Source organism: Diorhabda sublineata, chromosome 6 (assembly GCF_026230105.1).
Source record: "Diorhabda sublineata isolate icDioSubl1.1 chromosome 6, icDioSubl1.1, whole genome shotgun sequence".
NCBI lineage: Eukaryota > Metazoa > Arthropoda > Insecta > Coleoptera > Chrysomelidae > Diorhabda > Diorhabda sublineata.
Window position 1 is genome coordinate 25,821,364 of NC_079479.1, and position 26,524 is coordinate 25,847,887.

At 34.2% G+C, this 26,524-nt stretch overlaps 2 protein-coding genes across 2 annotated transcripts in view; both read left to right on the forward strand.

Moving 5' to 3' along the window:
- Positions 1-26,524, forward strand: part of LOC130445863 (uncharacterized) — a 42,303-nt gene extending 15,779 nt beyond the window's left edge. The window contains exons 12-28 of the mRNA XM_056781750.1: positions 38-303; positions 1,141-1,227; positions 1,855-2,062; positions 3,252-3,288; positions 5,098-5,201; positions 5,361-5,514; positions 6,178-6,314; positions 8,959-9,084; positions 12,227-12,320; positions 12,539-12,703; positions 14,624-14,739; positions 16,443-16,671; positions 16,747-16,921; positions 18,149-18,338; positions 21,419-21,684; positions 25,770-25,856; positions 26,286-26,524. Coding sequence (XP_056637728.1) covers positions 38-303; positions 1,141-1,227; positions 1,855-2,062; positions 3,252-3,288; positions 5,098-5,201; positions 5,361-5,514; positions 6,178-6,314; positions 8,959-9,084; positions 12,227-12,320; positions 12,539-12,703; positions 14,624-14,739; positions 16,443-16,671; positions 16,747-16,921; positions 18,149-18,338; positions 21,419-21,684; positions 25,770-25,856; positions 26,286-26,497 — 2,653 coding nt within the window. The 3' untranslated portion in view covers positions 26,498-26,524. The remainder of the gene's footprint in view (positions 1-37; positions 304-1,140; positions 1,228-1,854; positions 2,063-3,251; positions 3,289-5,097; positions 5,202-5,360; positions 5,515-6,177; positions 6,315-8,958; positions 9,085-12,226; positions 12,321-12,538; positions 12,704-14,623; positions 14,740-16,442; positions 16,672-16,746; positions 16,922-18,148; positions 18,339-21,418; positions 21,685-25,769; positions 25,857-26,285) is intronic.
- Positions 7,119-7,676, forward strand: LOC130445895 (thioredoxin-2-like). Its single transcript, XM_056781784.1, has one exon. The coding sequence runs from the start codon at positions 7,119-7,121 to the stop codon at positions 7,455-7,457; it is 339 nt and encodes a 112-aa protein (XP_056637762.1). The 3' UTR covers positions 7,458-7,676.

Below are 26,524 nucleotides of genomic sequence, written 5' to 3' on the forward strand. Positions count from 1 at the left end.
ACTTTCCGTTTCGTATACTACAAAAACTAATTTTCAGGATAATGTTTTTCATGGGCGCCATTATGACTTCCCAGATTATCATAACCGACAGACACGACGGCGTATGGGATAGATCCATTGTTGCCGGCGTTAGTTCTTTGGAAATAACCATAACTCACTTGATAATACAAGCTTCGATTTGTATTATACAAACTGGTGAATTGTTGTTCGTTGTTTTTTTGATTTATAGACAGGAATATTTCGGGAGTATATGGTTGATATATTTCATGGTGTATTTGCAAGGGGTATGCGGTATGGCGTACGGTAAGTCATCTGATAACACCATTAGAATAAAATTGGAGGGAAACCTCCACCAGTACATCAATTCACTATATGACAACACTGGAATGTTTTTGTTGATTTGGGGTTAATTTAATTGATGGAAGAGGAGAACATTATCTTTAGGTGGGGGGTTTGTCTTTGGGATACAAACTGATTTAGATGGGGATCGTTTAATGCGTTGTAGAAGATGTAATTGATGGTTTTGCAATGTCTCTATCTATTTGAGCAAGTTTGGACAATTGACAGCTGTGATGATCAAAATTTGATTGCAGTAAGAGAGGCAGAAAAAGAAATTGAGCAGAATTGGAAATTTTATGGATTATGAACTATGAAAAGTGCTATAATTAATTTCAAAATAGAGTTATTGTGATAAATAGAAGAAAATAGTAAGAAAAGAAGAGGCAACCATCTGACTTGCTTTTCTATATTTAACTAGTTCAAAAACTGATCTGATTTTGTTTAAAAATTGGGTTTTATGAAATTAGTTCGGCAAAAAGGTTGTTTTCTAAGATTAATTAGTTTTTTTTTGTTGAAAATGACTTTTTCTTAATTTTTCTTGTTAAACATTGGCTTTTACTGATTAAATGTTTCCATTTTCTGTTCATCCCTGTATATAATTCAAAAGAAAATTAACTTCTGGTAGACCTAGTGATTATTGTAAGCTTGTAAAAATATTCTATTTTGAAACACCTGGTATTATTCATAACAAAAATGGGTGATTTTCAATCATCCCTTGTAATTTCTCGAATGAAAAATTGTCATTACATGTTTTGATGATTAAAAATCATTACTGAATGATTATTCAACATTTTTTTGTAGGTTTTTGGATTTCTGTGATAAGTACAGACCATTCTATGGCCAATACGGTATTAACGGGTATATTTCTCCCCATGATGATGTTAAGCGGTAAGTTTTTCCTACCCTTTCTTTTATATCTTTAATATTTTCTTCCCAATATTGTTCTCGAGGCTTTTTTTGGTGAAAAATTTGATTTTTAAAGTTTGATTAGGTTTTTCTTATATATATATATATATATATATATATATATATATATATATATATATATATATATATATATATATACGACAAAATTTTTTTTCAGATTTTATAATCACTTATGTCACCATAATTAATTTATTTTTGACAAAAATTCGATTTCTCGAGTTCTATTTTGTCAAAATCAGCTTTTTGATTTCAATTTAGTCTAAAACATGCTCTTTACGGTTAGTTTCACCAAAAATTATGTTTTTCAGTTTATCCCAGATAAAAACTAACTCAAATGAATATAATTGGCTTTCCCTCTAATAATTTGATAAAAAATGGCATTTTCAAATACATTTAGTTAAAAATCGAGTCCCATTTGGCCAGAAATCGGTTTTTCTGATTTTAATTTTTTCCAAAATAAGTTTTTTAGAGTTCCATTTTGTAAAAATTTGTTTTTTTAAAGTTCAATTTGATTAAATAGAAGTTATTTTACTTCAACTGGGGTTTTCTGGAGAAAAATGTATTGAAAAATTTTTGTCATTTATTTAGGATTGATGTGGCCCACCGAAGGAATGCCTCCGAGCTTGAGAATCTTTTCTAGGTGCTTACCATTCACCATGTCTATAGAATCATTGAGAAACGTATCCAAAAGAGGATGGTCTATAGACAATTTCCAAGTCATTAACGGAATGGGCGTGGGTTTACTATGGACGATATTTTTTGGTATTTTAAGTGTGTATCTAATTAAAAAATCTCGGTGATGTGAATTTTACGAAATTTTTATACGTAATTTGTAAGTTATTTTTCACTCGGTTGTAATGAGGGTACACGATAAGTTTTTATTTTAATAAATGGCATTGAAAATTTTGTTTTTTGTTTTTATTTTGAAATAAATCGTCGATTTGCAGGTTTGATTGGATCCAAAATTGAATTTCATTCGTTTTCTAATGAAAAATTGGATTTTTTCAGGTGTAAATTGATCAAAAATTCAATTTTCTTAGTTGCCTTATCAACAATTGGCCTTTTGGCAGGTTTGATTTGGTCCAGAATTGAATTTAATTCATTTTTTATTAAAAAAATTGCTTTCAGGTTTATTTTGAATAAAAAATTAATTTTCTGCATTTGCTGGTCAAAAATTGGCTTTTTTCAAGTCTAATTTGATCTAGAAACGAATTTTCCCCATTTTCTGATCAAAAATTGGCCTTTTGCAGGTTTTATTTGATCCAAAATTGAATTTCATTCGTTTTCTACTAAATTGGCCATTTTTAGATTTAATCTGATCAAAAGTTCAATTTTCTTCATTTTCTGATCAAAAATTGGTTTTTCACGTTTTATGTGATCCAAATTTAAATTCTCATTTCTTTATCAAAATTGGCTCTTTTCAGTTTTCACTTGAACCAAAATTAAATTTTCCTCATTTTCTGATCAAAAATTGGGTTTTTTTGAAGGCTCATTCGAACCAGAAACGAATTTTCAATTTTTCTAAACAAAAATTTTTTGAATCCTAATTTCTGTTCTGTTTATTCTAATATTTGATCATTTGGTTAAAAATCAGATATTTAAGGTATTTTTAGAGGAAAAAATCGCTTCCATATATTATCAAGTCAATAATTGGCTCTATTAATTGAATATGGTCAAAACTAGTTTCTCTCAATATAATTCAGTCAAATATGGAGGTTTCCAAATGCATTTACTTTAGAATGGCTGTTTAAAATTCAATTTGGTTGAAAAATGAATTTTATTGAGTTCTATTTTGTCAAAATTGGATTTTATAGGTTGAATTAGGACCTAAATTTGTTTTTCCAAGTTTAATTTGTTGTAACATTTCTTTCTTAGAGTTTTATATGGTTGAATATTTAATTGGCTCAATTGATTGAAATCGGCCAAAAACTGTATTTTCCAAACATAATTAAGTCAAACATTAGCATTTAAAAATATAATTCCAGTAAAACTAGCTATTTCAATGCCTATACGGTAAAAAAGGTATTTTGTATGTTAAGTTAGATTAAAAATTGGCATTTCCTTATATTAATAATAGGGAAAAAATTGGCTTTTCAAAGACCAATTTGGTATGACCTTGGTTTTATAAGCTTGCAATGATCTAATATCACTGTTTCTATCTATATATCTATCCTTTTATGTAAATAAATCAAAAATTTGTTTTTTCCCAATGTAATTTGATTGAAAAATTGCTTCTTCAACATAAATCTGGTTAAAAATTTTCTCCCCAATATTATACAAATGAAAAATTTTAGATTGTGTAATGGTCTACGAGATACAAAAAACGTTTGTTTAAATAATATTATTCCCTCACACTTGTCCCCGTTTTTAATTACTTAGTATTCAACGTGAATAGGATACTTATTTCGCACATTAAAAAAAACGTACATCAAAATTAATTTGAATTTTACCACATACAAGTTGTGTAAACACTAAACCTTGCCTTGAACAAACTTGGTAAGTTTATATTGCAGGTACACGAGTACCAAGTTAAAAAGAGTTTTAGTAATCGCTAAGATCGAGGAATCGATACCTAAATTGTTTTTCAAGTTTTAAAGTGGAAAGTATTTTATTTTAGTGAATCAGGTGGAAAAAAATTTTAATATATTGTAAGTAATATGCAGTTAATTTAGAGTGTACTTACTCCTAGTACTAATAGAAATACTTCAGTTTTTATATACTTTCCTTGTTTGTTTGATATGTGAGTGAAACACAATACAAATTACCTCACATCCTTTTCATATATAAAATACACGTATTTAATGTTCGTTATATTTTCTCAGATCACTTTATCCACAATCATTAATCAAAGCACTATAATTTCAACATGAGAATGAATTTTTTCACAAATACATACTTTTGTATCTTAAGCCTTTTATATTTTACACTTGATATATACCACATGTTTAGGATTAATTTTACTAAGATATATGTGTTTCCCACTCGATTTAATTAATTTTCTTTCGATTATTTCACAATGAACAATAAAGCTACTATGAAAATGCATTTACGCAATCACTATACGAAGTCAATGCCACCATTTTGAATAAGATCATGACCAACTTCATGTCTAAGATTAATTCAGTTGCCTCAATATAATATAAAAATAGCCACAGTATTAATTTTTTTTCACTACCTAATAAACTGATTTTATTTTATATGGATCATATACTATCAACATTTAAGAATAATTAGATTTAGACAATGATTTTTGATCAACTAAGGGAAGTTTTCACCATTTTCAGTACTAATATATTTACGACATACGTACATCAACTTTTTCATATGTCAAAATTGCTGTGAATACAAATATTCCCGGGATTAAATTTTTATGAAATTAATTTAATCGAATTTATCTATACAGATAAAAAATGTTTACAAGAATGCAATTTTTATTACTCCGATTCAATTAGAGCCTTATCTATCCCTTTTGTAACACAAACATCCCTTTTTTGATATAACCGATACATGTGCTTATCAATATTCCAACCTACGCCTTATCTAGTTAATTTGAATGTAAATGAAATAATATATATTTTTTGTCTGCTTGTATGTTCTGGCTGGGCTTAAGCGGCTGAATCGATTATATTGCGAGTTGATATCCTTTATTAATATATTGAGTTTTAATAAGACTTTCACTCCAAAATAGATAATGTTTTAAAAAGTAACCTCGACCCAAACGCATTCCGTCGTTCTCTGGCGCCATCTATCGTTTCCTCTTCAAACGAATTAAATAGTAATTTGGGAGCCTCCTATAAGTTTAGTATACATTTTTTCTTTATTTTTTTACAGAACATGCAGAAAGAAAAGGCTGTGTATTTAAAAAATGTTAACAAATATTACGGTTCTAATTTGATATTGAGAAATCTCAGTATGAAAGTAGAAACAGGAACGATGTAAGTACATCGAGTTACGACATACGGTATTCTACTTATAAATTTATGGTGATGGTGGCGATATTCACATTGTTAACAATCACAGTACCCGGTATTTATTTTACGATTTTCGAAATTTATATCAATACAGTTTTTATTTTAATTCAGATATATTTGTAGATATGGTTTATTAGGTCCAAGTGGTTGCGGTAAAACTACATTACTAAAAGCTCTGGTGTGTACAATGAAGATAGATTCTGGAGAAATTCAAATTTTCGGTTACAACATTAACTATAATGCATATCCGGTTTATAAAGTAGGATATATGCCGCAGGTAAGCGTTAATTAATAAATCTCACGAAGATTGGAGTCAAGTTGATTAACCATAACATGGTTCAAACTTCATCAAATATAAAAAATACGTTACGATAAAATAGAGTGGAATGTAGGGTTATCAGTTGCTGGGGTATGCAAAACATAGGAGAAGAAGATACTGGACTTGTAGATTTAAATTTTTAGAAATTTTGCTCGTTATTTAGGTACAACTCCTAGATCTTAAGTCTACGATTACATCAAATCTTCCTTATTGAAGGGAAGCTCACCATTTTGGGTTTATTTATGATCTGCTGTTTCTATAGCTTGCACGCAGAAGCTGCAATTGTCGTCGTCTGCTATTTCAATCGTCTTAAGGTAGTGTTTGACAGGAAAGTGGACCGATCACCAATTTTATGTCGTTCCAGGTCATCACGAGAAGTTCCTCATAATTCCTTTAGATTGTCTTAGTTCTGGATGTTTTCTCCATTGAGCCTCTGTCTAATTCTTTCGACTGGAATTTACAACTCATGCTGAGTAAGGAATTTAACAGCTTAGGCGATAATCTAATTTCAACATTTGGAAAATTAAGCAGATCAGTTGATTGGTTGTGTGATTATCTTTTTTTTAAGGAATACATACTTTGCCTATGATAGAATTTATCAGTTAAAGATTTTGATTTAAGGATATTGCCTTATGTGGAGAATTCACAGTAAAAGATGCAGTTTATTATTTTGGTAGACTCTTTGGAATGGAGAAGGAAATAATAATGGAAAGATATAATGATCTCCATAAACTACTTGATCTTCCACCACACGATAGGTAAGTACTTTAGTTTTAGAATACTGTATAAGACCACAATCTTTGATATTTAAATTTTCTATGGGGAAAATGTCGAAAACAAAACAAACATAGGTGGCTTACAAAAACTACGAGTTTCCAAAAATTACCTTGGGAATTTGAAAGCTTATTAAATATCTCAAAATTCACTTTTTGAGGAACGTTTTACCATTTAGAAAAACTATATATGGAGGGTCAGTACACGAGGATTGTCAAAAAAACAACCGACCTCGACTTGAAGGTGTCGCATTTGAAGAAAAAGTGTTGTTCCACCTGGACACTGCACTTCGAGTTGATCACCTACTGTATTCACCAGATATGGCCTCCAGTGACTTTCTTCTGTTTCATAACCTCAAAGTTTCATCAAAAAACATTTATAATTCATGGATAAAAAAACTACAAAAACCAAATATCGCCGAATAAACATGCGAACAAACTTGCAGATTTTAGAGTAAAAAAGATCCTATATTAACACATCAAGGACCTTTATAACTTCCGGAAGTGACGCTGTAGACAGCAATATCTTCATCATACCAGTGTCTTATATAATACAATCTGTTTATTTTCATCTTCATTCAAGACTGATTTTTTCTTTTTCGGCTAGATTGTAGGGTAGTTTCATAAAACAACGTCTCTTAATTAGTGTTGACTAATAAAGGATCCAATGAGGTAAACCTTTTGTTGAAAGATTGTCTTTTCATCACAAGCTTAAGAAAGTGTCACAGCAGACTGTCAAATTTTCTCTACTTGTCATTTAATAAGACATATAATTTATCATTTGATATAATGATAATTGAAATAAACGATAAAGCCGATTTGCAGACTAAGCTAGTTGAAGCAGGGGATAAATTAGTTGTTATAGATTTCTCTGCTAGTTGGTGCGGTCCTTGTAAAATGATTAGCCCGAAAGTTGAAGAGCTCTCCTTGGAATATACCGATGTGATTTTTATAAAAGTCGACGTTGATGATTTTGAAGATATAGCAATGGAATATAACGTATCCTCAATGCCAACTTTCGTATTTATTAAGAACAATCTTATTGTTAACAGTTTCAGCGGTGCAAATTACGATAAACTGAAAGCTGTTATTGAAGCTAATCATGCTGCTGTTCCTAGCAAGAAATAAATTACCGAAAATATTTGAATATCTACTTATATAATGTGAAAAATATATGTATTTAATTAAATGGTTACTCTTTCATTACAAACACGCGAGCTGGAAAGGCGACAAGTTGATATGGTTGATAAAATTTTGTCACATGAAAACACATCAAATTTTGAATGTACTAGAGCCACCAAACGATAAGTAAACGTCAGGTTTCCTTGTGACATATATTTTCGTAAAAAGTATAAGCATCAGTTGCATCAAGAGATATTATTGCTTCATAACTTATAATTTTCGTGAATATTTGGCTTCCGGAAGGTCTATTTTGAGCCTATAATCTCCATTAAGGAAATGTTCGGATGGAACCTCTCGCCTTATTCTTATTCAAAGTTGTCTAAATTGCACCATAATCTATTCATTAAATTTCAAAACAATACACTTGGGCAAATTTCTTTTTCATATTGTCATTCGAAGGATTCGGTCCTGTCTGAACATAAAATATCACCGCAAATTCTCTTGTTGGGTGTTTAGATTTAAAGCAATATGTTCTGGCCGAATTAGCTAAGGCAGTTTCAGAAAAATTTTAAGCTCTCTTCAAGACAGGAAAGTTATATACTTCACAACAGCTTCTAATCCTCTACAAGACCCAAATTTGGACTATTGCTCGCACATTTTAAGCTCGGCTCCCAAACATACCCTTAGGACTCAATACAGAAGAGAGCAATTCGATTTATAGGTGATCCAGAGTTGACCAAAAACTTGGATACCTTAGAGTAAAGAAGAAAGCTCTTTCGAGCTGTTCAACAAAATCCCACTTATCGTATAGACGTAGCCTATCGTCTTAAGGTAGTGTTTGACAGGGCAGATGACTGATCACCAATTTAATGTTGTTCCTCATAATTCTTTTAGATTTTCTTAGTTCTGGATAGTTTCTCCATTGAGACTCTGTCTATTTCTTTTGGCTGAGAGTTTACAACTCATGCTGAGTAAAGAAGTTAACAGCTTAGGCGATAATCCAATTTCAACAGATTGGAAAATTAAGCAGATCAGTTGATTGGTTGTATGATTATCTTTTTTTAAAGGAATACATACTTTGTCTATGATAGAATTTATCAGTTAAAGATTTTGATTTAAGGATATTGCCTTATATGGAGAATTTACAGTAAAAGATGCAGTTTATTATTTTGGTAGACGATCCAGAGTTGCTCAAAAACTTGGATACCTTAGAGAAAAGAAGAAAGCTCTTCCGAGCTGTTCAACATAATCCCATCAACATCAATTTATCGAGACTCCTTTCATTGGAGAAGTGCAAGCGTGAAGAATCAGCGACCAAGAGACGTCTTTCCCAAAGACAGCAGTTCAAGATCAATATCCATAGGGTTCTCCACATTAATCGAACTACAAGAGTGCAAAAGGGTTAACTCTCTTATGCTTGCTTTTAATATGAAAAAGGTCGAAACGGTGTTTTAAAAACCATAAATAATAGTGTCCGATATCAGTTTATTTTTATAATTTTATATAGGTACCTGAGAAATTGTAGTGGTGGAGAACAACGAAGAGTTTCTTTGGCAACAACCTTAGTGCATAAACCTGCTTTATTGATACTGGACGAACCAACAGTAGGATTAGATCCATTAATAAGAGAGAGGTAAATATTAAATTTTATGACGAATATAATTAAACAACAAATCTAAATGAAAATTTCTCACTATTACAAAAAATAAACCAGAAATGCACACACACTCCCATATGGGACACCTTGACCAAGGGAAAATGGACTCACCAACTTATCTGGCTTAAACGGACCCAAGGAGAGGTTAATTACTATCTGATCCAAATGATCTCCGGACATGGATGTTTCAGGGAGTACCTTTAGAGGTGGAAACATGAAGATTCCCCGGAGTGCTCAACCTGTGCAAGAGTTAATGAAAGTGCGGAACATGTATTCTTCACATGCCCACGCTTCGACACGCTTTGTAGTACCTGGGAAAGAACAATTTTAAGAAGGGTGACGCCTGAAAATACGTTGGAAGCTATGCTGTCATCAGAAACTGCACGTTAGTAGCTGAAGTGCTGAAACTCAGCGCTGAAAAGAAAAAAAGGAAGAATTAATGATATCGTGATAGTGAAGGAAGAACTTGATAGCTAGATCCATTTGAAAAAAAAACACAACCATGTTTATGCTCTTTTGGTATTTGGTTGACAATTTAACCTCAAATTGTAAAAAAAGTTTCATAATCAATGATTTAGAAGTAAACAAGTCAATATAGTCTTAACCCTTTCACTCCCAATGGGTCATATACGTCCCGCCACATATCGAATAAGTCCCGCTGGTAGTTTACAACCGTATCTACGAATAAACGCATTTTATTGGTGCGTGCACGAGAGTAGACGAAGTTCTCAAATATTATCAATTTTTCTGATTATTCGAGTGATTTGTCGCTGTAATTGTTTTCAAATAATGTTCAGGTAAGAAATATAGTATATCCAGAAATTAGCTGCATTGGTTATGTTTTTTGGGATCTTTTTGTCCCATTGGTAATTTTGAGTTTGTTTTTTGCTGAAAAAGAAAACTGAGTCAGGCTGAATTACAGTATATGGTGGAACATTTGTCTGATATTGATGACCCTTATGAAGATAGCGGTTCAGAATTTGAACCTGACGAGTCAGAAGATAATGGGGAGTCGGTTGTGTCTACAGAATTTCCAGGAGCAAATCATCTTGGTTCTTCTGCTGAGAATTTGGGAGGAGAATCTGAAAACAATGAAGAATATTAGTTCAGATAATAAGGTACAAACTGCCTCCCCACTTGTTTCTTCGGACACTTGGAAGAAACTACACACGCAATTCACTCCAAGAAATAATGTCCCTAGTGCTAAACCATACAGCATTCTGGCTGATCTGAACAGCGGATCAACTGAGCTTGATGTATTTCTCAAGATGTTTCCAAGAAGTCTTTTTTTATGGATTGCACAACAAACCAATGAAAGATTGAATATACTCAATAAAGATAAAAAGCAAAAGGCTGTTCTAACACATCAGCACGAGATAATGATTGTACTAGGATGCTACTTCATTATGTATTACAATAGGGTTCCAACATTCCAACATTATTGGTCTACTAATTCTTCAATGGGAAACACTGCAATCAAACAGGCCATATCCAACTTTTGTACTCGAAGATGTACTTCAACCATCCTGAAAAAAAAAACGAGAACGCGACTAAACTGTACAACATTGAACCAGTGGTTGATTGTTTGAAAAAAAGATTTCAAAAAGCAAGGAGTGAGAGCACTTTCCAAAGTATTGATGAAGCCATGGTTAAGTTCAAGGGCAGGAGTTCTCTGAAACAGTACCTCGCTTTGAAACCTACAAAGCGAGGAATAAAAATGTGATTCCAAAACAGGCTACACATATGATTTCAATATTTATTGTGGAAAGGATGCCAACAGAGTTACCGAATCCACTCTTGGAGAATCAGTCGTTACGAAGCTTTCGTCTTCAATAAGAGATCCAGAGGTTAGTTTATGTTTTGATCGTTGTGTTGTGTTGGCACAATGATTTGCAATAGCAGAAAAATGCCTAAAAAGAAAAGAAACAGAGGTGAAGCTAAATTTGTCCATAATTAATTTGGTACTACGGAGGTTTTGTGGAAAGATACAAGAGAAGTAACGCTGCTTTCAAATTGTAATGGAAATGATATGACCTTTGTGAATAGAAAAGAAAAGGATGGCAATAAAAAGGAAATTCCTTGTCTTGAAATTGTGGACCATTACAATAGATTCATGGGGGGTGTCTTTCTGACCAGTTGATTGTTATTTATGACATGGATTGTAAGTCTTCTTTCCTTTTTTTGCCCAGAGGTAGGGTGGAAGCTAATGCCTTCCTCACAACGGGCGGGTGCAAACGCTGTGAGTTTGTGTGGGACTCTCATTCACTAAACCACCCTCCTCAATCCTCGGGAGTGTCGTACGCCGGGTGGACAACAAATTGTCATTGCATCAGCGTACAACACTTAATCCTTTGGATTTTTGAGCTGTTTCTTAGCTTCACTCCTCTCCACCAGTCCGTTAAGACGGCACAAGAAGAGAGAAAGTTACTGAGCCACTCCACCAACTTCAAGGTCTTACAGCTCCCAGGAGTGGAAGTCTTCTTTCCTGGATTTTCTAGTTCCACTTGCGGAGTCACTGATTTCGGAGGCTCGAAAATATGCCAAGGTTGTTAGAAAACGCCGATACGGCAGATCATCAAAATCTTCCAAAGGGTTATTGAATGTTGGGGATCATCTTCCAAATGAAGCACCAACTCGTAGGAAATGTCACTATTGTGCAAAAAATAAGAGAGAAAAACGCACAACAACCTTCTGCTCAGCTTGCAATGTTCCTCTGTGCAAAAATTGTTTTTCTAGTTTTCATACATAAAAATGTGTTGTGAATAAAATTATAATGAATACCATTGGTTTAAATATGTTCCGCACAGAGTTTCCACTGGGATCTATGTATCCCACTACCCCCTAGCTACCCCCTTGAAATAAAAAATAAATCGACAATTTTTGCATATCATTTGAGTGTTGAATAGCCCATTAAGATGTTGAGTACAATAATTACTCGCAAAAAAACATTTTGGAGCGAAAGGGTTAAAATATTTTAGCGACGATTTCGTGCAGGCAAATTACTTTCCATTTCTCCTAATTTGCTTTTATATTTCTCACATATTAAATCAATTCGATGAGGTTCATATAAATGTAAATCATTTTTCTATTAACCTAGTAGATAAAGTTCTTTTTCCAGAATCTGGCAACATCTTTGTTATTTGACCAGGAGAGAAAATACAACGGTGTTAATAACAACGCACTACGTTGATGAATGTCGAGATGTTGATAGAGTAAGTGCAATATTTTTCTAAATTGTTAACGTGGTTTTTAAAAGCCAAAATTACGTACAAATATTGTAAAATCCGAATCCGAACTGGTTTGTTTAGTTTGGTATTATAGCCACATTAGTAGATCAATAACTATCACTAAATCATAAAGTCTTTAGAACCTAACTCTTTTTTGTAAACATTCGAGTTCTAATTTACAAATTCCCAACCATATTTTTCAGATAGGGTTATTAAGGGATGGTAAACTACTATCGGAAGAATCGCCCTATTGTTTGATGAATCGAGTACGAGCCACGACAATAGAAGAAGCATTTTTAAGTATAGCCAAATCGGATACGCAAGATACACTGCCCAAACTACCTGTATCACATAAAATTAGTAAACACGTAAGTGTATATATTGAAATGATCAGAAATCTAAAAGCAAGTAGGTACATAATGAAAATTTATAATTTATTGAGATTATTTTTACTAAAGATAATAATTAAACTAAAGGCAGAAAATCGATAAAAAAAATAAAAGAAATTGAATTGATATTTGCAAGTTAATTAATTATAGTTATTTTATATATAAGGAATTATTTATTAAAAATGATATATTCTAAAAGGATTGCATATGTACAAATCATAATTTGTATCATAGAATAATGTTATTAATTATAAATTAATATAAAACTTAGTGGAAGATTGATTTTTTTTAAAAAATATATGAAACTGTTGCCAAAATGACCCATAATAGTGAAAATTCATAAACTATTAATGAAATAAAAGTTTATTTAAAAACATAAATATAAGAACTGACAAGTGTTTGAAAAGTGAAGGACATTGTGAGGAGACAAGAGCAAAAGTCTGGTCAGTCATATTATATGGTTGCTAAGGAAAAAAAAAGGAAAAAAAGGAGGATCATAATTTGGAAAAAGAGTATCAGCAGAAAAGAGAATGGGGAATGCAAAGTTATAAGAAATAGAAGTTAAATTTGAATCAAAATACAAAATAATTGCGAATTATTAAAGATGAATGGAAGATAAATATCTGGACTGAAGAAAATCCAATGAGTTGAAGATTTGTTACTGACAATTCACAGAAGTAAATGCAAGTTTTAGATCTGATATTGCAAGATATTATCATCTCAGGTCAGTTCCTTCACGTATTATTGGCCAATAATAATAATAATAGTAACAATATAAAATAATTTATAAAAAAAAAGGAATATTACCTATACTTACGTTGACAATGGATAAAATTCCTTATTTGTGAGGTTAAGATTCCTTTTCCGTAGAAATAATATGAATTGTGTAGTATAATTAAATTTTGTTCAATGTATCATATGTAATCCTTCCACAGAAATAGAACTTCTTGATTATATCATATAAAATTGACATAATTTTTTAGTATTTTCCTTATATTGTACATCTAAATAATAGAATATTCATCTGAGTCGATTTATAACAGAGAACTGTGTAGAATTATCAAATTAGAGGAACGGCTAACTTCAGGTTAGACTCATAGGCGTACTCAACTACATTTTATTAAACTTTATTTGAATTAAAAATAATACAATCAACTTTTAACATAAAACTTTTATTATTTATTTATGCCAGAACTCAAAGAGAGAATGAGTTTCATGCCCGGAAAATAACGTGCTAGCGACAACAATAGAAAAATAAAAACAATAATAAAAACAATAATAGAGGTAGAAATAAATAATAAATAAATAAATAAATAATTACAATATATATTTTAAATAACAAATTTAGACATTCAAGTACTTTGGATTGACATAATCAGTTATGGAGACACGGAAGACAAATAGCCAAGGCAAATAAGATCGTAGGATGTTTTCAGAAAGTAGTCTGGTGAAAGAAACACTCAAAAACGAAACGAAATAACTGTTGGAGATTAAAATTCTCGGAAAAAACACTAGTAGACCGAGAAAGAAGCAAAATGAGAAGCGTAAGAAATAAAAGAACCAACATATAAATCGAATGAAAGACTCCAATTGGAAGATGAAGTAGAGGTCGACAACGAAAGAGGTGGAATGACAACCCAGGACGAGGAAATATATCAAAGAAGGAACAGGCGATAGACCTACTATGGAATAAGGACATTAGCAGAACAAATACTGACGGAGAAATCCATAGAAAATTATTTTATATTGGTAATATTTGGCAGTTTTTTTTCGTCATGGAGAACTGTTTAGTGTTGATATCGAATGTTAATAATGTTTCAACAGCCATTTGGTCAGTGGTTTTGGAAATTTTGTTAGTATTAGAAAATTAACAACAAATTTGTTTTTTTTTTGTTTCAGAAACGTAATTTCAAGACACAAGATACAAAAACGTTGAGAAGAATATGGTCTGTCGATAGACACAGATTTGGAGCTTTGTTAGATAAAAACTGGAAGCAGTTTTATAGAAACATTACGTAGGTAAACTAAACTTATCAATAAATGTTTTTTTTCTCTAAAAATTTGTCATAACAATTTTGCTAAATCAGTTTTTTCATGTTCTGAAATAGACGAATAAAAACAAATATATATATATAATTGGATATGGATTTATTCTTTTTCAAAATTTTCTCCATTAAGATTAATAAATACACTTGGGCATGCATTTGAACCAAATGTCTTAACATTTTTTCCATTTCGATTGAGGTAACTCCGCTTCTTCAGGTTATTTAGGAGTCATAAAAGATCAAGTTTTAGGTGGAGTTTATACGATACATCCCAGAAATACTGAATGTTATCACCTGCGTCTTCTTTCACACGAAATACGAGGCCCAACATCATTTGCTGCTTTAAAAACTGTTGATGGAGTAATATATCTGATATTTTAAGCAACATATAGAGCACTTGGTCTTCTCGAAGATGATGCTAATTGGTATCGCACACTCGAAGAAGCTGCCATCTGTGATTCTTCTTATAAGATCCGTGAGCTGTGTGCCATAATGTTAGTTTTCTGTCATGATGGAGTCCCACCAAAATTATGGGAAAAATATCGAGATCATTTTTCAGAAGAATGTTGAGTTGTAGAAGAAAATGTTCCCAAGCTAAATTTAAAACAAGTCTACAACGACATTTTAAAGTCGATTAATTCTGATTCTGAGCAATTATATTTTCTTAACACTCCAGGTGGTTCTGAAAAAACTTTTTTGCTCAATTTGCTACTCGCGAAAATTAATCAGAATTGAAAAAAATATCGATTTAGCCTTTGACTCTTCAGGAAAAGCTGCGATGTTGATAGACGGAGGTAAAACAGCTCACTTAGTGCTTAAATTACTTCTCGATTTAGGTTATGATGAGTTTCCGTTTTGTCACATCTCTAGACAGAGTGACATCGCTCATGTGCTGCGAGAAACCAAAATTATTATCAGGAACGAGTGCACTATGGCTCACAAAAAAGGTGTTGAAGCTCTAAACAGAACGCTTCAAGACATTAGATTATTAGACGTTGTGGAGGAACCGTCTTCGTACCAAGAATTCCGTTAATTCCATCAGATTACCCTTTTCAGTTCAAACGTCTGCATTTCCCTATCAAAGTTTGTTATGCTATGACACAAAGGTACTCCCATGGTCAACATTATATGGAACTGTCAAATTTGACATATTTACATCAGTGTTGCCATATCTGAAAACTTAAGTAGCAGCCTGTTGGCAATAAACTCCTCGTGAGTCCTTGAAATGATATCCATAATAAACTCACGTGTTTATTTCGATAATGGTCGTTACGTTTTGCACACACGCCATTTTGTATGGATGCAAATTGAGAATTGGAAAGACCGAGCGCGGATGCCGTGGTTAACACAACATTGAGGCACTTGCTGCCTCGATGTTATCACGTGATATAATGGAGAAGGAATTCAATTTTAAGCTTGATCACAGCAAACCCAAACATAATTGATTTCCAGTTCAAGACAAAGTAGACCCCAATGTCAAACACACGTTCCTATTTGTTTCAAAGAAAGATAGAGACGGAATCATGGACAAAAACGCGGCCACTAGCTCTGGGAATGTAAACTTAACTTGAAAAGACAATTTTTACTCGATTTAAGGGTAGTATTCACAGGGGATTTAATAATAAGTACTAAGCGGGTGTTGTAAGGGTGCAATCATTAAATTTTGTTTCCAGGGGCTTATTTTTCCTACTATCTCTTCCACTATTCGAAATAGGAGCGTTTTTATCGTCAGTAGGTGGTGACGTTAAAAATATACCGATTGGAATTGTTAATACTGAAATCGCCGACTGTAGAAATTATACGATGAACGCCACTACCGAACCTTACGATTCGTTCAAATGTCATTTGTATAATATGAGTTGTCGATATCTGTCACATTTGGAAGATCCAATGCTACAAAAGGTGAGTTCACAACATCGGATCGAGATTTTATACAACGTACGGGTTGTTAGACATAATTATTTCATCCCCTTCCAGATTTATTATGAAGGTTTATATGACGCTAAGCAAGGGGTGAAAGAAGGAAGTATATCAGGAATTGTGTATATGACTCAAAATTTCTCACTCAATTTTGAAAAGAGACTAGAAGGAAGGGAGATCGATTTGGAAACATTGGATCAAAGTCAAATTAAAGTCTGGCTAGATATGTCGAGTAAGTATAGATATTTATCCACAAAACGGTTTCTTCTCAAACTAAAAGGTGTTCCTAAATATAAAAATTGTGAAATAAAAGTTAGGGTGGTCCAAATATAAATTTTTGAAGAAACTCCCGAGAAATTTAGTGTTGTACTGTGTGATGACTTGAATAGACTGCAATGCCTTTTAAACGCGATTGATGGAATGGGAAGAGAGATGGGTCTAAACCCAAACAGCTACAGGTAAACGGACAAACGATTCAAAGAGTGTCCAGTTTCAAATATCTTGGTTGCTACATTACTGAACAACTGGATCCCGATAAGGAAATGAAATGTAGAATTTACTTTAGAATTTCAACTATGGAAACGGATGATCAAATATTACATGGTGTCGAAGAATGGATTTAAAAATATCCACCATTAATCTCTCAGATGCGTTTGAAATGCTCAAGATACCGTAGACAGCTATGCAAACAAACGATGCAGTCCTTAACAGAGCAAATGCGGTTCGTGAGTTGGTGGATAACATTAAATGCAGGAAAATTTCTTATTTGGGACACATAGTAGTAGCCGGTTTAATATACTCCAGTTGATTATGATGGGTGAAGTTGAAGGTAGAGGAATTGGAAGGAAACAAGCCTCTTGGTTGAAGAATATTAGAGAATAGACTGGGATAAGAGAAGCGGGACATTTATCTAGACTAGCTCAAGATAGAGAGAGTTTTGCCATGCTGATCGCCAACGCTAAGAAGAAGAAGGTAGCACTGGATGTGAAACTGGTCTGTTACGAAGCGTAGATAATAGCTGGGAACGCGGAGCTAGCTTTTAAGCGTACCAATCAATGAGCGAGAAGAATTAACCAGCGCCACGCATCATTTTTGATTTTTTGGTTAAAGATTATGTAAAACCTGCGGAAATTTATCCAAAATAACTCGTGTAATTTGGGAGGAGTGTTCAATTTAGTGTATTAATGGCGCACTGCTTTGCGAAAAGGCCAAGCAGTGGTGGCAAACTTTCCCGAAAATAAATGTTACTGAAAAGAACGTCAGCGCTGTAGAAAAACTCATTTTGGAAGATCGACGTAGTACTGTACTCGATGTGGCTGAAAAATTGGACATCGGCGTAGTATTGAGCCTCGGTTACCGCAAATTTTCAGCCAACACCCGCGACCATTTGACTGCAAGCTGACAACCTAACAAAGCAAAAGTCAACGCAAATAATTAAGTAAAGTAACTTTGTTTACAGATTATCAAATAGCTCTTTCTCTAAAACAAAAACTCGTAGAAAAGTATAAAGATTTTCAAGATTCCGTATTGGAAGATTGCGGATTTGATCTGAAGGTATTTGAACAACCTCTGCGCATAGATCATTTTTATGGTGGTTCTAATAAGAACGAACCTTTTTTAGTATTCATGATGCCTGGGATTTTGATCACGTAAGTTTTATACTTTCCTAAAATTATATAAGTAAAATACAAATTACTTTATATACCAGATATATTAGTTTTGGATTGGGAACTCGGGAAGCTCTATTCTCCTTGAATGTCCTCTACTCAGAGATGTAGAGACATGAATGCTGATGTATTTTCATGATTTATTGACTATAAAAAAACTTTTGACTGTGTGTCACACCGAAAAATTATCGACATCTTAGAATCAACCGGAATCGACGCACAAGATCTAAAGATCTTAATCGGACTTTAAGGTACCAAACAGCAACAGTCAAAATCGAAGGGTACACATCAGATGATATAGCAATAAGAAGAGGTGTGCGACAAGGATGTGTATTGTCTCCCCAACTGTTTAACCTCTACTCTGAAGCGGTATTCAGCAAAGCCCTCGAGAATACAACTGCAGGCATAAATATCAATGGAAACATTATAAGCAATATTCGTTACGCAGATGATACCAAGGCTCTATGGAGAGATCATTGAACAAGTGTCATCTCTAAGATAACTGGACACGTTAGTCAAGCAGCAATGCGACCCAAATCTCGAAATCAAATCAAGAATTAAAGAAGCGCCGAAAACTTTGAACAACATGAGGACACTTCTGACAAACCGCAACCTCAGCCTGGAACTCCGGAACAGAATGCTTCGCCTACAGGCGAATGCTGCGGATATCTTGGACGGAACATAAGACAGACATAGGGGTCCAACAGCAAATGGGTAACTTCTCACGATAATCAAGGAGAGAAATTTGCAGTACTTAGGACGTATAATGAGAGGCGAACGATATGAGATTCTCCGCCTGATAACAGAAGGGAAGATCGAAGGAAAACGGTCGGTCGGCTGTAGACAAAATTCATGGCTGAAAGACTCACGCAGATGGCTCGGACAGTCTATTAGACAAGAATATTAGTTTCTATTTCTATCAGTAACAGCGCTGTGATCGCAGTTCCGAGTTACGTCCTTTTTTTATATAAACTATGAACAAGTGGATTTTGTTTGACAGTGATAGTTGTTATTTAATTTAATTATAGTATCACATAATTTTGTTTGTAAAAGTGCTGATTAAAGCAAAGTTTCTGTTAGAAGCACACTGTTGACTGTCTTCTTCTTCCTCTTTCAATGGGACCAGGTCCTGTTCAATCCTGTACGTTTGGCCCTCTTCCTGGATCTTCCTGAGAAGCTAAACTCCAACTCTCGTACCACCTCTTTGGTGGTCTGCCTACAGATCTGTGTGTGGTTGGGTCTCTGAGGTTTAGCCCACTTTGCCCATCTGTCGTCTGGCATTCTTTCTACGTGATCCCTCTAGAATCTTTTTCGTGACCTGATCCATTTCAGCACATCCTGTACGCCCAATTCTTCTCTTACGTCATCACTCTTATTCGGTCCCTGAGGGTGACTCCCTTGATCGTTCGCAGTATTTTCATCTCTGTGGTTCTCATTATTCTTTTTGTTGTTGATATCTTGGTTATGGTTTCTGAGGCATATGTGAGAATAGGTCTCATTGTAATTGTTTCTATTACATGCATGGAAGTTCATTTGGGAGTATATCAAGTGAAAACATGAACCGCCAAAGAAATTTGTCAATGGAGGAGGCACTGCGAGCATCTAATACATCCTGAATGAAGGATATTTAATGCGAAATGTTGCTGGTTTGTTAGGAAGACATCATTCCAGCATCAGTCGCATAGTGAGGCGACATAATGTAACGAGTTTGTAACCATCGAAGACCAGGACAAGGGCGACAACGTTGCACTAATCAAATCGATTATACAACGTGCTTTCAGAAACAGGAGACTTACCAGCAATCTGCTAAAAAGTGAATCATCAGATGTTTGAAACATCGATATATCGTCTCGAACGGTAAGAAGACATTTACATATTACAGGGTTAAGCAGAAGATCAGCCAAAAAACTCTTGTTTACCAGAGAACACAAAGTTCAGAGATTGAAGTTTGCAAGACTCCAACAGAATTGGACCATCAAAGACTGGAAATGGGTTCTGTTCTCCGATGAAACTAGATTTGGCCTTAGAGCTCCAGATGGACGTGTTGACCGAATCTGGCGAAAGCGAGGAGAAAGGTTTGCCAACTGTAACATCTCTACTAAAGTCGCTTTTGGTGGTGGCTCTAAAATGTTTTGAGGAGGCATTGCTTCGATGCTCGTACGGAATTGGTCCCTATAGATACGAAGTCTATGAACTCCCAATATTATTTAGACAACATTATTTTCGAACATGTAATGCCTTTTGCTCCGTTTGTTGGGCCTAATTTTTCATTCATACAGGACAACGCTCGTCCCCACAAGGCCAAACAGGCTATTGGCCACTTAAATTATGTCAATATCCCTTTATTAGAGTGGCCACCCAATAGTCCGGATATGAATCCCATAGAACATCTACGGGACGTCATAGTCCCACTGTCTCTAATCATAACCAACTCATAGAGGTCGTTATTAAAAAATGGGAGAAAATACCGCAGGTTTTTGTTGATTTCATTTGATATCAAGCATGCCGCGACGTATGAATGCAGTGATAAGAGGAGAGCCGACGCGGTATTAGGGTTGATATGGAGATATGATAGCATATTTATGGCTTTCCAGCAGAGACAAACTTTTATTGAAAAAATACGGCAAATTGAGGTTATGTTATGGTCATATTCGATTAATTTAGAGGAAGATAAGCTACGGCGTAAAGTCCTACTTTAAATTATTGTGTACCCAGGGCTGTTCACCTGTCAGGTAGCTACCTGTCTGGAGGATATACCTACGTCTTACGGCTTTTGGTTTTAAAAAGGTTGAATGTAAGTACCGTAGCCTTTCTCTATGGAGGAACTCGCACTTAGATTTCTTACAAATGGAAATTACTTTGTGTATATACCTCGTATATAAACTTAAATGTTATATATTTTTTAAGGCGTTCACCACAAATTAATCATATACAGATACGGTTTATGTTAATTTTGATAACACATTTGATTAAAATTTCGGATTCTATAATCAAAAAACTTTCTTCTTTAATATGAAAGTGAGTTTATTTAATGAATCCGTTTTATTTTGCACTTGTTTTAGGATACAATTCTTTTTGGGGTCCGTAATGACGTCCCAAACTATAATAACAGATAGACACGATGGTATATGGGACAGATCTATCGTTGCCGGTGTGACTTCCATGGAAATAACGTTGAGTCATTTGTTTCTTCAAGCAATCATCGTAATATTTCAAACATTAGAAATGATGATTTGTGTTTTCGTTATTTATAAAATGGAATACATCGGAAGTATTGTAATTGCATTTCTTTTGGTTTTCTCGCAAGGTATTTGCGGAATGGCCTACGGTAAGCAAATATCACGTTCGAAAGATTTTGTAAATAACGTAAAATTGACAACAGCGCGAAAATTAGATATAAATTAGGTTAAAAAACGTTGGACTTAGATGCCGAAAATTGTCGCATTGCATTTTAAACATCTCTTTTGAATTCGAAATTTTGTCCCAAGCAATAATTTCGTCAAGGATCCGAATGAATTTAGTGAATGTCGTCCAAAATCGGTTCTCGTGCCAAAAAAATATCTATACAGAGCTTAAGCTGATATTGCAAGATCGTAATCGACATATCGTGAGATTGTGACATACTTTGGCTGTCAAAAAGATCTTAATAGGTGAGTAATCATGGATCTATGCATACGAATTCGAAACTAAAGTTTGGGTCTTCCAAGATGAGCCAAATTCAACAAATTCCATTACGGCAACCTAGAACGTCGATTCTGAATGGTACACCAGTATTTGTTTGTCTGAAGTGTTCGAAACTAAAGTTTGGGTCTTCCAAGATGAGCCAAATTCAACAAATTCCATTACGGCAACCTAGTACGGTCGATTCTGAATGGTACACCAGTATTTGTTTGTCTGAAGTGTTTGAAACTAAAGTTTAGGTCTTCCAAGATGAGCCAAATTCAACAAATTCCATTACGGCAACCTAGTACGGTCGATTCTGAACGGTACACCAGTATTTGTTTGTCTGAAGTGTTTGAAACTAAAGTTTAGGTCTTCCAAGATGAGCCAAATTCAACAAATTCCATTACGGCAACCTAGTACGGTCGATTCTGAACGGTACACCAGTATTTGTTTGTCTGAAGTGTTTGAAACTAAAGTTTAGGTCTTCCAAGATGAGCCAAATTCAACAAATTCCATTACGGCAACCTAGTACGGTCGATTCTGAACGGTACACCAGTATTTGTTTGTCCGAAGTGTTCGAAAAAAATTGGAAAAACCAGTGCGAGCTCTTCCAAATTAGTTCAAACAAAAGCATTTTTGCACAGTCAAAACATCGAATTGATGGGTCATCCGCCGAACAATCCTTGTTTTGGAACCCAATGATTTCTTCTTTAACGCATTTCCACACCTGAAGAAGCACGGGCGTATCCAAGGGGAGGGTTTTAGGAGATCAACCCCCCTCCCGAAGCAAAATATTACCGAAAAAATACGAGGTGTGAAGAGAGTTAAATTATTACATTTGAATATATATATATATATATATATATATATATATATATATATATATATATATATATATAGCGCCATTTTTTGACGAGAGGCAGACGCAGTTGCAGCTAAATTAGTGGACTTTACGCACAGTAACGACATCTCTAGTCGAGTAGCAGAACTATTTTGTATTGTATGGAAATTTTGCGTTGTTTCTCGTTTATTCGCCAAGCTTCTCAGTCGGAATTAGCGGAGCTTTGTGGAAGTTTCTTCTTCTTCTTTCTCTGCTATATAAGCGCTTTCGGCAGTATTGTTCCGTGCGAACCCAAAGCGAATTAAAGTGAAAAGTGGTGAACTAAGAGTGGAGAGAATTAAGTGTACCGTGTAAGAGAGTAATTTTAGTGCAGTGTAATTCGGTGACGGGTTAAGGATAGATACGTGAATCATTATTACTGTCGAAAAATGAAGGGGAAAAAAGGAAGGGTTATAAACTTAAAGATATGGACTACTGGAAAAAGTAGTGTAGTCAAGGGGTTTCTAATAAAGAAATAAATTTGGATTGAGCTATCGAAACTATCGAAAGACTGCGATGACAAGCGGGCCCTCGACCTCAATCACAATACCAAATATCGAAATCGATGCCATGTCGCTGGTGCCCTGATCGATACCTTCAACTGCCGAATCTACATCTAGTTTGCAACAGACCAGTTTGCCTGTTACTTCATCTTTTACAACTGTAGCTGTAGTTGGATGTCGGTTTTTACGCGAATCAAGAAAATATCTTGGATGAATATTTTAAAGTCCAAATTTTAAAAACGCCATGGAGCCCACTCAGAGATTATTTTTCCTATTTCCACAAAAGGAAACTTGCGCTTCATTTAAAAATAATGGAGAGACTCCTCTGGTTGTCGTATTCGGAAGCGTACTGCAGAGTTTGCTTGGTAATGGGACATTCGCTTGATGAAAGTAAAGGCGGCCATCAAAGGATCCGTTAGCTGGTAACCGAACCTTTTTGTTAATGGAAAAATGCACTAGAAATATTTGAAGCTCACCTGAAATCGAGATACCAAAAGCAAAATTTAGAACTGGCAGATAACTAACCCCCATCGTAAAAGCAATAATCGATTAGGGGCGCATACAAATTACACCAGAACCTGAACAACCACTGCAGAATAATGGTAATTTTAGAGCCCTGTTGCGAGATAAAGATCTGTCTGAGCATTTGAATACTTCACAGAAGAATCCCTGTACACAAGCCCTTAGATCCAAAACGAAATAATTGACATTTGTGGTGAATTAATTCAACATAAAATAATTAATTGAAGAAGTAAAGAAAGCCAAACTATTCGCGATTCTGACTGACTTAACCACCGACATCGGACCTGTAGAACAAATATCCTTATGTTGATTTTACAGATAATAAACACCATAGACTTAAAGAGATGTTCCTTGAGTACATTTCATCCCGTCACGCAAATCTTATTATTCCAGCTCTAAAAAAGCATTGAAGGCTCTCAAATGGTTGGTCGAGGTTACTATGGAGCTGCAGCTATGAGTGGGTATTTGCACGGTGTCCAAGCTTTTGTTCGCAAAGAATATCCTCTTGCTGTTTATGTACACTGTAGTGCAACACTCTCTCAACCTTGCTATTGATGATTTATGTTCATTAGCAAATGTCCGAAATTGCATTGGGATTGTGCAGTATGTTGTTCGACATTCTGCTCAACGCACTGCTTTGTTGAAAGAAAAAATTCAAGAGCTTGAAGAGCTACTACTCGACCTACAATAAGATTCAGGGAAATTTATTCAGCAATTGTGAATGCTCTCCAAGAACTCCAATTTAATCAAGATAAGGAGCTATCGCAACAAGTCGCCCAAATGCTAAGTACGCTTCGATCTTCGGATATTGTGCTGTGTTTAGAGATTCTTCAAAAAGTTATGAGCTAACATTGTCGCTGACAAAAAAATAACAAACAATTGACATCGACCTCATCACGGCATTGAAACATGTAGATGATGTTATTAATGTCTTATAACTCCTGAGAAACAACGCTGACATCGAATATCTTCATCTCTATGATGACGCAAAGGTTTTATTGGAAGAAAATGGTGGTACACTGCGAATGCCACGCGTCGTCGGAAAACAATTAAATGGAACCGAGCATTTCTGCATTGGATGTATGCGGGTATTACAAAATTAATTTGTTCATTCAATTTCTTGATCATACGATTCAACAATTGGTTGAAAGGTTTACCAAACATCGTAAAGTAGTATCGGCATTATCTGGTATGCTACCTTCAAATTTTACTGCTAGTTCTTAAATTGAAGAAGCAATTTCTATGTAATCGTCACTGCTTTCCGAAAGCAACATATCACTGGCTAATGCAGAACTTGAAGTATGGAAAACAGTGATGACAAGTAGTTTGGAATATGTGCGATAAGAACCTTTATTCTAATGTTTACACATTACTACAATTATTGGCTACCATTCCTGTATCCAGTGCTGCTCCAGAAAGGTTTTTCTAGATTTCGCAGAAGAACGAAATTAAATCAACCATTTCATTTAAAGTTAACAACTTTCTAAATATTCATGTTGTAATTTTACCGATGAACATATAGATATTAAATTTCAAGTAAGTATATTTTTGTTGTTTTATTTACTTGAAACCAAAACCCCCCAAAAATAAATCCTGGCTACGCCCGTAAGAAGAAGCGGTTGATGCGTACAAAACGCATGTCCCTCGTAAAGGAGAAAACAGTAACTTTATTTATATTTCAATATTCAATACAGTATGTCCCATAAATAGATTTGTTTCAAATGAACACCATATATCAATCAAAATTCGAATTTTACATAGGAAGTCAAACTTTGAGTACGAGGGTCGCGCTGAAATTTCCTATAAAATCCAAAAATTTATATCAATAATATGAATATGTTTCAGGTTTTTTCGTGTCAGTTATAAGTAGGGATCATACTATGGCGAATGTTGTACTTATGGGACTTTATCTTCCTGTAAATATTTTAAGTGGTAAGTACTTTTGAAAATATCTAGGTATTATTCACATTTTTCGTCTTCTTTCACATGTATTAACTGGTACACACCACAGACCAAATAACGATCGAAGCAGTGAGTTTCATCTAGCAAAGTTGTGTCCTCAATGTGTGATTACTTGAGGATACAACTGAAGAAGAAAAAATGGCCCTAACGAACTGCTACATCGTCCACCGTATTCGGGCGACATATTTTTGTTTCCAAACTTGAAAATATCATAAATTCAAATCGACTTTGCATAGTTCGAGTTTGTTTATGAGAATATACTCTATTTTCCATTCTCCAACTCGCGAAGATCACATCTAACATTGGAAATTTGCTACGACACATGTAGAGTTTTCCTTAGACCCCTTGTGGTTTACATTTCGTAGAATTCGGTACATTCCTAATTTTAAACTTCTTTAGGTTGGATGTGGCCCATTGAAGGAATGGTAAATGGTTTACAAATACTAGCGAGGTGCTTCCCTTTTGTAACCGCCATAGACTCTCTTAGAAATATCCTAAAAAAAGGTTGGTCCTTGGGGAACTTTGCGGTACTTAATGGTTTCCTGATGGGAGCTTTATGGACCTTTTTATTTGGGGTCATAAGTGTGTATATAATATCAAGAAAGCGATAAATTATTCCTTGTATAGATTTTTTTATG